General features: G+C 38.2%; 1 protein-coding gene across 10 annotated transcripts; it reads left to right on the forward strand.

The window, feature by feature from the left end:
• The first annotated feature begins 46 nt into the window (after window positions 1-46).
• Window positions 47-13,636, forward strand: HNRNPK (heterogeneous nuclear ribonucleoprotein K). 10 transcript variants are annotated; one of them, XM_074196631.1, is made up of 17 exons: window positions 49-189; window positions 2,475-2,553; window positions 2,664-2,747; window positions 3,415-3,512; window positions 4,011-4,067; window positions 5,553-5,596; window positions 6,475-6,547; window positions 7,082-7,153; window positions 7,658-7,771; window positions 8,140-8,268; window positions 9,117-9,424; window positions 9,580-9,634; window positions 10,116-10,220; window positions 10,648-10,663; window positions 10,744-10,826; window positions 11,446-11,615; window positions 12,370-13,636. In XM_074196631.1, exons 3-17 carry the CDS (start codon window positions 2,690-2,692, stop codon window positions 12,401-12,403), a joined length of 1,416 nt encoding a protein of 471 aa, XP_074052732.1. In that variant the 5' UTR covers window positions 49-189; window positions 2,475-2,553; window positions 2,664-2,689; the 3' UTR covers window positions 12,404-13,636. The 10 variants fall into 10 exon arrangements, with proteins under 10 accessions (XP_074052741.1, XP_074052739.1, XP_074052740.1 ...); XM_074196635.1 differs by lacking the exon at window positions 2,475-2,553 and having other exon boundaries at window positions 12,430-13,636; XM_074196636.1 differs by lacking the exon at window positions 2,475-2,553 and having other exon boundaries at window positions 10,116-10,199.

Raw genomic sequence — 13,636 nt, forward strand, 5'->3', positions numbered from 1 at the left:
CCCGCGCGCGCGCGCGCGAGCGAGAGCCTCCAGATCTCGCGAGATGCCGGCCAGCCGGGGCTAGCGTGTGAGAGCGAGAGAAGGAGGAGGGCGCTCGAGGCGACAGCACTGCAGACGCCATTATCCTCTGTGTTTCTCCACGGCACCGACCTCTGTCGACTGGCGCTTCCCTCGCCCTGACAACTACAGGTAATAGGAGCCGCCGGGGTCTCCCTCCGCGGTGTGGGTTCGGGGAAGGCCGAGGCCGCAGAAGCCTTTCGGCGGCCTTTCTTAACTGGGGATTTTTAGGGCCCGAGCGGCCTCTCAGCCCGAAGGGAGGTGCCGGCGGAAGGCGGGGCCGCCGCCTCCTTCAGCGTTGGGATTGACAGCGCCTTGGGCCAATCAGGGCGCCCTCGCGCCACCGCTTCAGCCCGAGTAACCAATGAGGGGCGGCGGTGGAGGGATGGGAGGTAGAAGAAGGGGTAGCGCAGACTGGGGGAGGGGAGCGGGGGCCTGCGTTCGCTCTCTGTTGAGCTCGGACGGAGCGGGGCAGCGGCGGCGGCGAAGAGCAGGCGGCCTCGTGCGGTAAGGCCCCGGGATGGGGAGCGCGGCGCCAGGGCGCCAGGGCCGGGTCGGACCCCCTTGCTCTCCGGTTTTTGCAAGGCTGCCTCAGCACGCCCGGGGGCGGGCGAGTCTCTGAGGGAGAGAAGGTTGCCTTGCCCTCCCCTCCCCCCCCCCCGGCCGCCGCCATTTCCCCGAGTCGCGGCTTTGCCCGGGGACGTAACGGAACGATCCGGTGGGGCCCGGTCGGACGGAGACCCGAAGTAGGCGCTGGCCCGGCGGCGCCGGCGCCTTTGTGTGGGCGCTCCCCGCGCGTGTGCTCCGGCGGCGGCGGCGCAGGCGCCCCGGACTGTTGGCTGGCGGCTCCGCGGCTTTGTCTCTCCCGCTGGGGCGGGGGGCGGGGGCTGAAGGGCTCCTGGCCGCGTGGTGGGGGGAGGGGCCTCCGCCTAGGAGCGCCGAGGCGCCATTACAGGGGCCGCCATTTCCCGTCGGATTCTGGTGAGGAAAGGGGCGCTGCGTCTCCGCTGCGGCCTCCGCTCCGCTTTCACTTCTCGATTCGGGGGTAGCGGCGCCGCCGTGGGGGCGGGCGGCGTCCGGGAGAGGGTGGGAATCGTTGGGAGGGGGCTGGCGAGCCGCCGGAGCCCGAATTTCGAGGCAGTTCGGCGGAGAGGAAGGCCTAGGATGGGCAGCGGCCGCTTTACCTACACGTACCGCCCTCGCCGAGCGGGATATTTTTCTCCATCCTTAATGTTAGACTGGCTTCCAAACGCAGGGGAGGGAGCGAACGTTTTATAGAGGAAATTGCTCAAAGAAAATGAGTTATTCCAACACTGGCGGATTTTTAACCCTTTCCTGTACCAGACCAATTGGCCGCCACTGGGCTCAACGGGCCACGTGTCCGCCCTTCTGCCAGTCAGGATAGAGGGCGTCTCCTGCTGTCTTTTCTGGGGTCTCCTCTCTTTGTAGGGGTTAGATCGCCAGAAAATCCTCCAGGCCGCGGCCCGAGAGGCTGTTAGAGACTAGTGTCCCTCATGGGATTAAAGTTTAAATGCTTGTGTTAATCTTGGTAGCATGGGGCCAGGTAGTAATATAAGGCGTTTTAGCCAAGAGAAACCAGCCAGGATTAATTCTTTGTCATTATGTTAACCAGAATGGGAATTCCAGATTCAAGTTATTCCTGTTAAAAGATGAAAACATCTTTGCTTTATTTCTGCTTTGTCTTAGGATTTTGGAGGGGGAGGGGCGGGCGGGGAGGGGGAGGGGGAGCAAGAGTGAATCTAGTTCAATAGTGCCACATTTTTGGTGGACCTTGCATTAAATGGCTTAGCATATCCACCAGAAGTTTGACCCGGTTATTAGGTCCTCTTTTGGGGTAAATTGCAATCAAGATATGTGTTCTATCTAGTTTCTGCTTTTAAATTTTTCTTTGACATATAAAATTCTCAAAATTGAAGGATTTTGGGGGGAGTATTAAAATTTCAAAAGTCCTAGGTTCTCCATGGGATTGGTTGTTTTATCAAAACATCTTACTTGAAGCTACAGCAGGTAGAATTTGCATCAGTTTTTCATACTGCATGTAGCATACCCAAAAGATTCTTTTAAAGAGCTAATTCTAACCATTTTTTAAAATTTTCTATTTGTATTGAAAGAAGTGATCTGAGATATCATTCCCATTTAATATTAAAGACAAATTGCCATTTTCTAGAAAGAGAAAGCATCAAAGTATTTAGGTAATGGAATAAATTTGAAATAGGCATCCAAGTTAGAATTAACATTATAGTTTTCTTTTTTAGAATGTGTTTAGGGACCTAACTCTGCCCTGGACATTAAAAAAAAGAGGTAGACATAAGAAGGTTGAGGTTCAAATTAAATTTGACGTCAGAATTAGTATTCAGTAATAGAAAATCAAAACTGATTTATGTTGGTTTTTATAGGCTACTGCAGCACTAGGGTGTCAGTTGTTGATCCCGCCCAGAACACTTCAGTTCTGCCCTGCAAGGATATATAATACTGGTATGTTCTAGAAGCAGTCACTTCTTTGCTTGCACAGTTCAGCGAGATACAAATCTGCACAGCTTACTTTTCGATGAACCAGATGTACTAGCTTGCTTACTCTTTGACAGATTGTCTACCCATTTAATCTGAGAAAATGGAGACTGAGCAGCCAGAAGAAACCTTCCCTAATACTGAAACCAATGGTGAATTTGGTGAGTAAATGTTGGTTTTTGTTTCAGCATTTATATAAATATATAAACACACTTATATACATATATTTGATGTGAACATTTAAGTGGAAGTAATAGTGCTAAGAATTATAAAAACTTTAATAATTTTCACTCTATTACATATCCTGTGTCATCATTGAAAGCACTTGGTTTTAATGACCCTTCTTGGTGCTTTTCTATTATCATTATTAAATTTTTTTTAATAGAAAGCTTAAATCTCTTTATGCTGTAGCCTTTTTGCAATGTTTTCCAACAAAAACCTATACAAGTAGGAAATTTAAAACCTATAAATTAGAACTTTTGACTTGATTTTAACAATTTAGGTTCAAAATGTTTTGTCACAATGCATGCTGTGTTTGATACTGGACTTCATGAGAAAAATTGATCTGAACCAGTCTCCAAAGCAAATGTAACAATATTTGTAGCATTTTGATAACATTTGCATCTAGCAACAAATATTTTATCTGAATAGGAGTTACCTTCTACATTTTAGTAACTCCAGCTTCAATATTCATTTTAAATTTATAGAAATGTCTTGTAATGCCCTCCAAATAAAGTGGAGTTGGGTAAAGGATAATTCTTTTGATTAAGAAATTTAGACATGGTTTGGGGTTTTTTTTTTTTTTAATTCAAAACACCTTATTTTTAGGTAAGCGCCCTGCTGAAGATATGGAGGAGGAGCAGGCCTTTAAAAGATCTAGAAACACTGATGAGATGGTTGAACTGCGCATTTTGCTTCAGAGCAAGGTAGAAATTGACTGAAATATAATACGTATTTATCAAAATAATCTTAAATTTTTTATGTAGTCATTTTTTCAATTATCTAATAAGATAAGAGGGGTTCAAAGGTAATAAGACTTGTTTCTATTTTGGCAATTTTAAGTTTTGAGACTCTTGGTTTGAAATTGGGTTAAATTAGCAGGAGCAGAAATTGCTATCTCAAATACTATACTCATGGTTGATTATCGAGATCATTCTCGAAAATTTAACATAGGAAATGAAATTTTCTGCACTTATTTGGAAAGGGTAAGTCATTTTAAAGGTTAAAAACACAGAGACTTGAAAAAAATTGACTTGGATACTTAGCTAAACTTAGCTTTATTATTGTGCTTGGATAAGTGTTTTTTGAACTAGTGAAAATTCTGCCAGCTTAAGTTTGTGGGAGGAGGTTAATAGACTGAAAAAGTGACAGATTGGATGTTTTCGGAATGCAAATCTAGATTGATATCTTTTCTTTTTTTCTAGAATGCTGGTGCAGTGATTGGGAAAGGAGGCAAAAATATTAAAGCACTTCGTACAGACGTAAGTATTAAAGGCTTCAAACTACTCTTCGGTCAGCTTCTGTTTACGTGTTGCTTAGAGAATTTAAAATTCCAATCAGACATCATTTAATAGTCTAGGTACAAGCCATTTGTAATGATTTTTTTATATATATAAAAGACTCAAGTTTTGCCATTCCTGTTACAATTAAAACCTAGATTGAGTCAAGCGGGAGGTTTATATTAAGCCTCCTCGATTTCTAACAGGATTCCACTAAATTATACACTTCAAGCAAGATAACATCTTAATTAGAAATATTGACAAAGCTTAAAAACCCTTAATTGCACCATTTCCCATATGTGTGAATCAATTACAGTATTACTGAAAAACCATTGCAGGTGGCTGATTTAACCCAATGATTTTTTTAAAATTCCTTTGATAAAACTGTCCATCTGTTCTTTAACAGCTTGCACATGAAGCACAAAAACATTAATGTTTAGGCAATTGCATGATTTAAATATGGGTATAAGTTAGTGTAGGAACTTTATTCTATAATTGGGAAACAGTTTGTCAATGGCTATGACTTTTCGTGTTCAAATTTTATAGTGGGTTGACTCTTGTGATTAGACACATTTGATATATGGCATCTCCCAGAAGTGTGTATTTATAGGACTTGACTACACCAAAGCGCCTAAATTATTTCTCATAGTTTACTCCCTTATATTTAACATCTTGCTCAAATTAAGGCAATTATTACTTTGTGTTGAACACTTATCTGACAGTATTTCGTTTCTCTTTCGGTCGCAGATCTTTGTATGTTCTTCTTGATTACTGTAAACTGAACTTGAAAAATTGTTTAAAAGTTTTCAAACTTGCCTATTAGGACCCAGAAATAAGTTTTAAGCATCCAAAAAAACCAAACTTTTTAATAGCCAGGATTTTTGGTGGTGTGGAGTTTTTTTACTTTTTTTCCTTAAATAAACATCTCTCCTCTTAATCCAGATGTTGTCTATCATTATCTGGGTTATTAATTTCCCCGTTTCCTCAAGATTTCAATAAAACAAGTCATGACAGGTTTTGTGTCTACCCTCATGAGCCAGCCTGCTACTGAAACAACGTTTGTAAAAAGTAATTAGTTAGAACCATCATTTTAAGGTCCTTAAATGTTAAGGCACAGTCAGATTTAGAGCAGTCCATTATTGTGTTAGTCTTCAGAACAACTTAAGCTTGTTTCATTAATTGAGAGTAATGAGTATAGTTTGTATTAAATTAAAATTTATTGCTTTTCCCCCTTTTCCCTCTCCTTGTTTTTTTGGCCATATATCTCCGTTGCCCATGTACTGGATCGACTTACCCCTGCGTTGCCCACCATGACGTTGGCCCATCCGCCCCTGAACGCCCATGTGAAAACCCTGGTTGGCTATGCCCAAAAATGTGCTCGTTGCCAAACGGGTACCATACTTGACAACTTCTGATTGAATGCCCATGCCCAATGCCAACATCCACGAACGCCAATGACCAATGCAGTACAATGCCAGTGTTTCAGTCCCAGACAGCAGTGGCCCCGAGCGGTATGTCCCAACAGTTTATGCCTCACTGCCTGATTAGAAAGAGAGAAATGTATTTATTACCTGCCTTTTATATAATTAAATAGTATCCCCTTTAGACGGTGTATTGTTTTTCAAGTTTCTGTCTTATTTTCCCCATTAAGTCTTTTTGTCACTGAACTTTTACCGTGAGTTGCCCACCCAAACGATCCACTAATTTTATTTCGATGGAAGGAGCACAGCTTCAAGTGTTGCATATTTGCTGCATTGTAAATCAAATTGTTTCAAAATAGTCTTTCGCTCTCTGTCTTTGTGGCCCACCTTGCTTCCCAACATTGCCTGTTCATAATTTTTTCTGATGAAACGCTAACTCTGGTTCACTTTACTTCACTTCTCATTTTGTGTTGTCTTTGTTTTGTCTTGCATTTGTATTTGTTTTCTTGCAGAGCCCATTAGTAATCTAATTTCTAACTGGTCTCATAACTTTATTCCAAATATAATGTTCACCACTTGCATATAGCCCCTCTTCCCCACTTCTATGAGAAGGTGTGCCAATTTTTCCAATGTAATAGTTGAGGGTATCCTTAAATTAGTGGTGGCGGGGAACATATTCACTTCAGCTTCAGTTCTGGTCAATTTGTTGCCCACTTAATCTGAGCCCTTCCAAAAGTCCATACTCTTCTCTAGTCTGTCTCTCTCTTCTCTATCTCTGCAAGACCTTATCATGTCTGTTTGGGCGTAAAAGAATGCATGTGAAAAGTCTGTAAATAAACTGCTTTAAATGGGGAATATTAAATAATCATGTGTTACTTTCTGTGAAGTTTGTCTTTTTATGATGAACCCAAAACTCATTTTTCTTTTCCACCTTTTTTGTACTCTCTGGTATTTGTGATGTTTGACAGCATATTGAGTATCAGTGCAGATATTGAAACAATTGGAGAAATTCTGAAGAAAATCATCCCTACCTTGGAAGAGGTAGGCTCATTTTTATTCGTTTGTATATTTGGAATGAAAGGGGGGTTATTAGTTTAAAACAGGTATCCCTGAGCCAGTGGGTTGGATAGCAGAATAGTATATCAGTACTTTGGGTTTATGGTATGGTTACCTGGGCTGCTGCATAATATGTAGCACAACTGTGATCATATGTTAGGAAATGGAAGACTTGGCAACTTCTTGATCATTTGTGGACAGTCTTCTTAATGGCAGAATCCCCTTGTATTATTATTATTACCATGAAATCATATATACAGGCTTCTCAGAATTCAGTTAGGTTTGAGGTATGGAAATTTGGGTTTCAGTTATGATTGGGGGTGGTTGGGAGGGTAATGTTTATTGCAAGATCTTCGATTTTTTTGAGTGTCTTAGAAGTATGAGGAAGTTTTGTTAAAATAGTTTAGAAAAGAAGTTTGTATAGGTGATTGTTAAAATGTGGTAGCTTTACCAATATATGCGACAATAGCCTGATCACATTAGACACTTAACCTATTACTCTTATTTTTCTACTTTCAGGGCCTGCAGTTGCCATCACCCACTGCAACCAGCCAGCTCCCGCTCGAATCTGATGCTGTGGAATGCTTAAATGTATGTCATAGTGCCATTGAACCCCCACTGAAGTATGGAGCCTGGCCCATAGGATCAATTTCATTTTAACATAGTGTACTTTTCCCATCTCTAGAGAAAATGCTTGAAAATAAGATATGAATGGTCTTACAACTCACTGTTGACCCTGCTCCATGCTGCAGTGGGAATTAACTACATTTGCAAAGTGCTTTGCAGTCATTTATATTATGGTGTTATTTGAATGTTGTTAATAATTTCTGTGGTAACAGCGACATGCTAAATGGCTGCAGTGTGGGTATGGTGTTGCAGGACCTGAAAAAAAAAATAGTTTTTTAAGGTGGTGCAGAATGTCCTTTTTGGGCCTGGCTATTGAGGATAATAAGCACATAACTGGTAAAGTTATTGAAATATAACTTCAGGTTGTTCACTGCAACAGTATATTGTGATAATGATTATAAAAGATGGTTGTGTTTGGGGGATTTTTTTTGGTTTTGCACTAAAGCTTTTGTAAATCTCCATCCGCAGTACCAACACTATAAAGGAAGCGATTTTGACTGCGAGTTAAGACTGTTGATTCACCAGAGTCTGGCAGGAGGAATTATTGGAGTCAAAGGTGCTAAAATCAAAGAACTTCGAGAGGTAAAAATCACCTTTTTTTTCCCCCTCCTACCTAAATCTTAATCTTTAGTATTTTTTTAAAAATTCTTTTTTTTTTTGTATATAATTTCATATATGTCATAGAAGTAGGATTTTTCTTCCCTTGATCTTTCCATTATTTCTCTCCAGTCTAATATTGTGGCCAACTATATTTGATCATGTTTCCAGGCTTTCACACTAACACTAAGTCCCTCTATGTGTTAATACTTCAAACAAGGCCCTCGGTGTTACACATATTTACCATCTTGGCACAAAGCAAATGTAAATTAATCAGAAATTAGTAATGTGTTAAGTTAATTGACATGAATCATCTTAATAAAAATGTTTTACTTTTTTAACTTCTTTTACAGAACACTCAGACAACTATCAAGCTTTTCCAGGAGTGCTGTCCTCATTCCACAGATAGAGTTGTTCTTATTGGTGGAAAACCTGATAGGGTTGTGGAGTGCATAAAGATTATACTGGATCTTATATCTGAGGTAAAAAACACTGTCTATAAGGTTTAATTTGGCGAGAACAGCACTCATTTATCAGTATCTGTAGGCCTTTTTGAAGAAATGGTTATCTTTTTTACAGTATTTCAGTTTATCTTTTCAACTGGTAACTTTCTAATCAATATTTTCTTACCTAGAAGTTATTTGAAGTTTTCCTGTATTAAGGCCACTGGGTTTAGGCTGGCTATTAAGAAGAAAAGATTATGTCATAATGTTGGCTTTTTGTTAACCATGAAATGATACCACCATATTCACTCAGCTATTTATACTAAGTTGTGGCTAGATTTATCTGCTGCAGTTCTGAGGGTGTTTTAAAAAATGTTTCAGGAGTATGTGAAATTTAATAACATTTAAGTAGTACAGAAGAAAAGTTAGTGTATTGCATTAAAGGAAGCAGGACAAAAATCAGAAAAGTAGAATAGTAGGCAACATTGAATATTGAATATTAATGTAAAAAAATGAAATAGAGCTAGAGTTTGATTCTTTATATCTAGCACCTAGCACGTTATAGCTATTTAATCATACTACTCCGTGCTATAGTCTGCTTGGCTTTATTCTTAAAGGATAAATCAACATTACCAAATTTTGTTGTGGGAATTTATCTGTGGCACAATGATTTAGTATTAAATTTTATTTTTAAATTTAGCAAACAATAGTAGATTGGGTATTACAATTTTTAGTTTAGATTTAATTCTTGTAAAAATGGCATGAAGTTATAACAAGTTATGAAAGTAAATGCCAAGAAAATTTTTTTTAGTAGACTCAATGCCTTTAGGACATTTAATGACAAATGTGAATGATTATATAATCTTTTTTTTTCCTCCTTTGTTTAGTCTCCCATCAAAGGACGAGCACAACCCTACGATCCCAATTTCTATGATGAAACCTATGACTATGGTGGTTTCACAATGATGTTTGATGATCGACGAGGACGCCCTGTAGGATTTCCAATGCGAGGAAGAGGAGGCTTTGATAGAATGCCCCCAGGTCGTGGTGGGCGTCCTATGCCCCCTTCCAGAAGAGATTATGATGATATGAGCCCTCGCAGAGGACCACCACCACCTCCTCCTGGACGTGGTGGCAGGGGTGGTAGCAGAGCTCGAAATCTTCCTCTTCCTCCACCACCACCACCTAGAGGAGGGTAGGTTATGTTTTGAGATCATATGTTGTCTGTAAAGTACCTCAGTTATATGTTGTCTATTAAAGTACCTCGGGGGTGGGTGTCATTTTTGCTTTTCTGATTTCTGTTATTTTTCCACAAAACTAATTTAGATGCAATTTGTATTTTGCTTTCAGAGATCTTATGGCTTATGATCGAAGAGGAAGACCCGGTGACCGTTATGATGGCATGGTAGGAATTTTTGACTTGCCATTAATCTAGTCAGTCACCTTTTAGTAATTTGTCTCCTGAAAAGTAAACTTGGAAATTAATTTGGGAAAGACACTAAATGACACATTTGTTATGACTCTATGGAAGATGTTAAGACTTTTAGCATTTATTCAGCCAAGATTAGAGAAATTAATTTTTTTATATCCTAGTGCCAAAATGTACCTACCAGAGCTCCACATTGATTCATCATCTAAGATGAAGCATTATAGTCACATTTCCTTATATCAGAAGCAGCATTAACCAATTCTTCTGCTTACCTATATCAAGAATTCTTAGCATGTAGCATTTCTTCTCTACAAAGTCCATGTACTTTATATGGAAAAATATTAGTCAATCATAAATTTGATTTTCACTGGCTATGAGATCGTTGATATTTGGAAATTTAATATTTCATCAATATATTTTGTTTATCTTAATTGAAACTGTCTATTAACTGTAACAGGTTGGTTTTAGTGCTGATGAGACTTGGGACTCTGCAATAGATACATGGAGTCCTTCCGAATGGCAGATGGCTTATGAACCACAGGTTGAGTACCATGAGTTTACGGTATTACATTTTTTTTTAAGTCTTAAAACTTTATTTGAATCATAGATTGGTGTGGGTGCTTAGTTGATTCTCTGATTGGAATTGAATTAATTATAATTAGCCAAGGGGTGGGGTTTTCTGTTTCATATAGAAATAAACATAATTGGGAATCCTTGTTATTTTTAGTAAATAGAGGGGATTAAATAACACTCTATAAACTAACATCCTGAAGATGCAGAAATCCTTCTGAAAAATTAACTGGACATAATGTAATGCCTTATGGGAGGAGGGGTGGGGGCATTTGTTTTTACTGATTAAAGGCTTTATTTTCTGGGTTGTTTAATCAAAAAAAATTGCATGAGCATTTAATTGTTTTTAAAACTGATGTTCATATTAATACTACTTGTTTTATGGAATAATTTTTTACATTTCTTTCCACAATCTTTAGGGTGGTTCTGGATATGGTAAGTGTTTTTATCCTTCTTGAGTTATAAAAAAAAAGTTTCCTGCTCATTAAGAACTTGGTGCTTATGATTTAAATTAGATTATTCCTATGCAGGGGGCCGTGGCTCATATGGTGATCTTGGTGGACCCATTATTACAACCCAAGTAACTATTCCCAAAGATGTAAGTAATTCCAGAATTAGTTACTTAATTGTTTTTTTCTTTTTAATATTTTAGCAGAGTAATTTAGTAAAATTGTTTGAATTTACTGACTTGAGCTTTCAAAGCAAAAAAAAATAAGAGAACTTCAATATTTAATTTTAAGTCCTCAATTTCTTTTCAGACTTTATCATGATAGTTAGAATCTCCATTGTCATGGTAGCTTGAAATTTTAAAACCCTAGTTGTTGAGACCAATGTAAAAAGGAACTTCAAAAATACTCCAAATTACTTACCATCTCACAGGAATTGTTTTGACACCTTAATTTTAAACCTACAGTTGCCTTGAAGGAGTTGTTCAAGCTTTAATATGAATTTTGTACTTAATAAATTTGAAATTCATAACATTTCCCATTAGCACTATTCACTCATGACAAAAGGTTTTTCTGCCCAGAAAGCTCATAGACTCAGCCCTTTCTTGAGGACTTTAATTAATTGAACCACTAATTAACAATTGAACTGTTTGTATTTCTGAGTAATAATTATATAGATAAAAATTTTAAAGTAACTAAAATTGGGCATGAGATTCTGTTTAAATGTGAGTTGTGAGTATATTTTTATTATCAGTTTTTCATACTTTTCAGTTGGCTGGATCTATTATTGGCAAAGGTGGCCAGCGAATCAAACAAATACGTCATGAATCTGGAGCATCAATCAAAATTGATGAGCCTTTGGAAGGATCTGAGGATCGAATTATAACCATTACAGGAACACAGGACCAGATACAGAATGCACAGTATTTACTGCAAAACAGGTAGGTTGAAGTTAATCTTTAAATTATTTTAACTCACTTTTAACATACTAGAACGAAGCTTTTTTTCCCCTCAATTGATATTTCTTTTAGAAGCCATGGTATCTCAAAATCTATTTTGGGGGACCTAACTTCTAAACGTTCTGGTAGCTTGCTTTCATTTTCTTCTGCTTTCTTACTAAAATGAAGACACCCTCAATACTAATCTTGCTGGAAGAAGCCTTAACCAAGCAGTCCTCTCATTTCTCTGGTGAAAACTGCTGCAAAAACTACTTGTAATAAATTATATAGAGCCTGTAGAAAATATGGAAGATTTCATTGGATATTGGCCTAGTTCTGTGTGGAAGACTAGTGATTTTGTTGTTTTTAGATAACTAAAACGACAACAAATCACAGTCTGCCATATGGCACAGGCCATGCCTCTACAGGACAAGTTGAAAACATTGGTGCTGTTAATGCAGCATTTCACACCTGGCATTTCTTTTGTCTTTTCCTGCCAAATATTAACAGCTTTTTAAAATTTTCATTTTCTTAATCCTGCTATGCTGTCTGTTATTGTTAAGCATTTTTCTGCTGTTGGACTTTTTTAAGTCTTTAATTTTAATTGCTTGTTTTCAAATTTAAATTACATTTAAACTTTAATTGACAAGTTTGTCATTTTAATTTAGCATTAAATTTATTGTCTTTTTTTTAATGTTGATGCAAGATGTTCTGTACAAAAATTCTAATTCGCATTTTTTTTTCTTTTCTTTTATAGTGTGAAGCAGTATGCAGATGTTGAAGGATTCTAATGCAAGATATTTTTTCTTTTTTATAGTGTGAAGCAGTATTCTGGAAAGTTTTTCTAAGACTAGTGAAGAACTGAAGGAGTCCTGCATCTTTTTTTTTTTTATCTGCTTCTGTTTAAAAAGCCAACATTCCTCTGCTTCATAGGTGTTCTGCATTTGAGGTGTAGTGAAATCTTTGCTGTTCACCAGATGTAATGTTTTAGTTCCTTACAAACAGGGTGGGGGGGAAGGGCGCGCAAAACTAACATTGAAATTTTGAAACAGCAGCAGAGAGAGTGAATTTTATTTTTGTTCATTGTTGGTGGTAAAAATAATAATAATAATTTTTTCCCCTCCTGTAACTATTGTGAACACCTTGCTTTGTGGTCACTGTAATTTTTTGGGGGGGGGGTGGGACAGGGGGAGAAAGAGTATCAATAGTCCACGTGTCCCTGGCATCCATTCAGAGCAGTGTGCAGAATGTAATGCTCTTTTGTAAGAAACGTTTTATGATTTTTAAAATAAATTTAGTGAACCTATTTTTGGTGGTCATTTTTTTTAAGACATTAAATCTAAAATGGATAAATCTTTCCCCCTAGATAAAAGCAGCACTAATTAAACACTAAGTTTGATTTTCAGCTCCTCTGTGGATATAGGCGTATCTTCTTGGACACATAATAAGCAAATAGTCCTGGTGACAACTTGATGACTTGAAAGTCCATTGCTTGGGAAGGAATTGCATCACATTCATTCATGCAACAAGCTGGTTTTTGCAAATGCTTGCCCCTACTTGCAGCACAATTTTCTATATTAGTAATTGTGAAGAACAACCAAGCTGGGAGCAGTACCACAAATTTGGTATAGGTACACACCTGAAGCCTGATTAGCAGCAAGTTTTACTAATCAGAATAACACTTGGTTATGAAAATGACTGAAGCTGAATAAATTCTGGTTATTTTTAGATAATTCCTCACTTGTAGACTATAAAAAACTGTCAACTTGCCTGGTGTCTACTAGTTAAACTTTGTAAAAATATATATATATACTTGTTTTTCCATTGTATGCAGATTTGAAAGAAAGATGTACCATTTCTCTGTTGTATGTTGGATTATGTAGGAAATGTTTGTGAACAATTCAAAAAGTGATAAAAAAAAAAAGTAACCTGTGGATGTTTTGTGTAGTATCTTGGCATTTGTATTAATAGTTAAAAGTTCTAATTTCACTTCCAAATAAAAATAAAACTCACACAATGCTGGA

This window comes from Macrotis lagotis, chromosome 8, assembly GCF_037893015.1.
Source record: "Macrotis lagotis isolate mMagLag1 chromosome 8, bilby.v1.9.chrom.fasta, whole genome shotgun sequence".
NCBI classification, from domain to species: domain Eukaryota; kingdom Metazoa; phylum Chordata; class Mammalia; order Peramelemorphia; family Peramelidae; genus Macrotis; species Macrotis lagotis.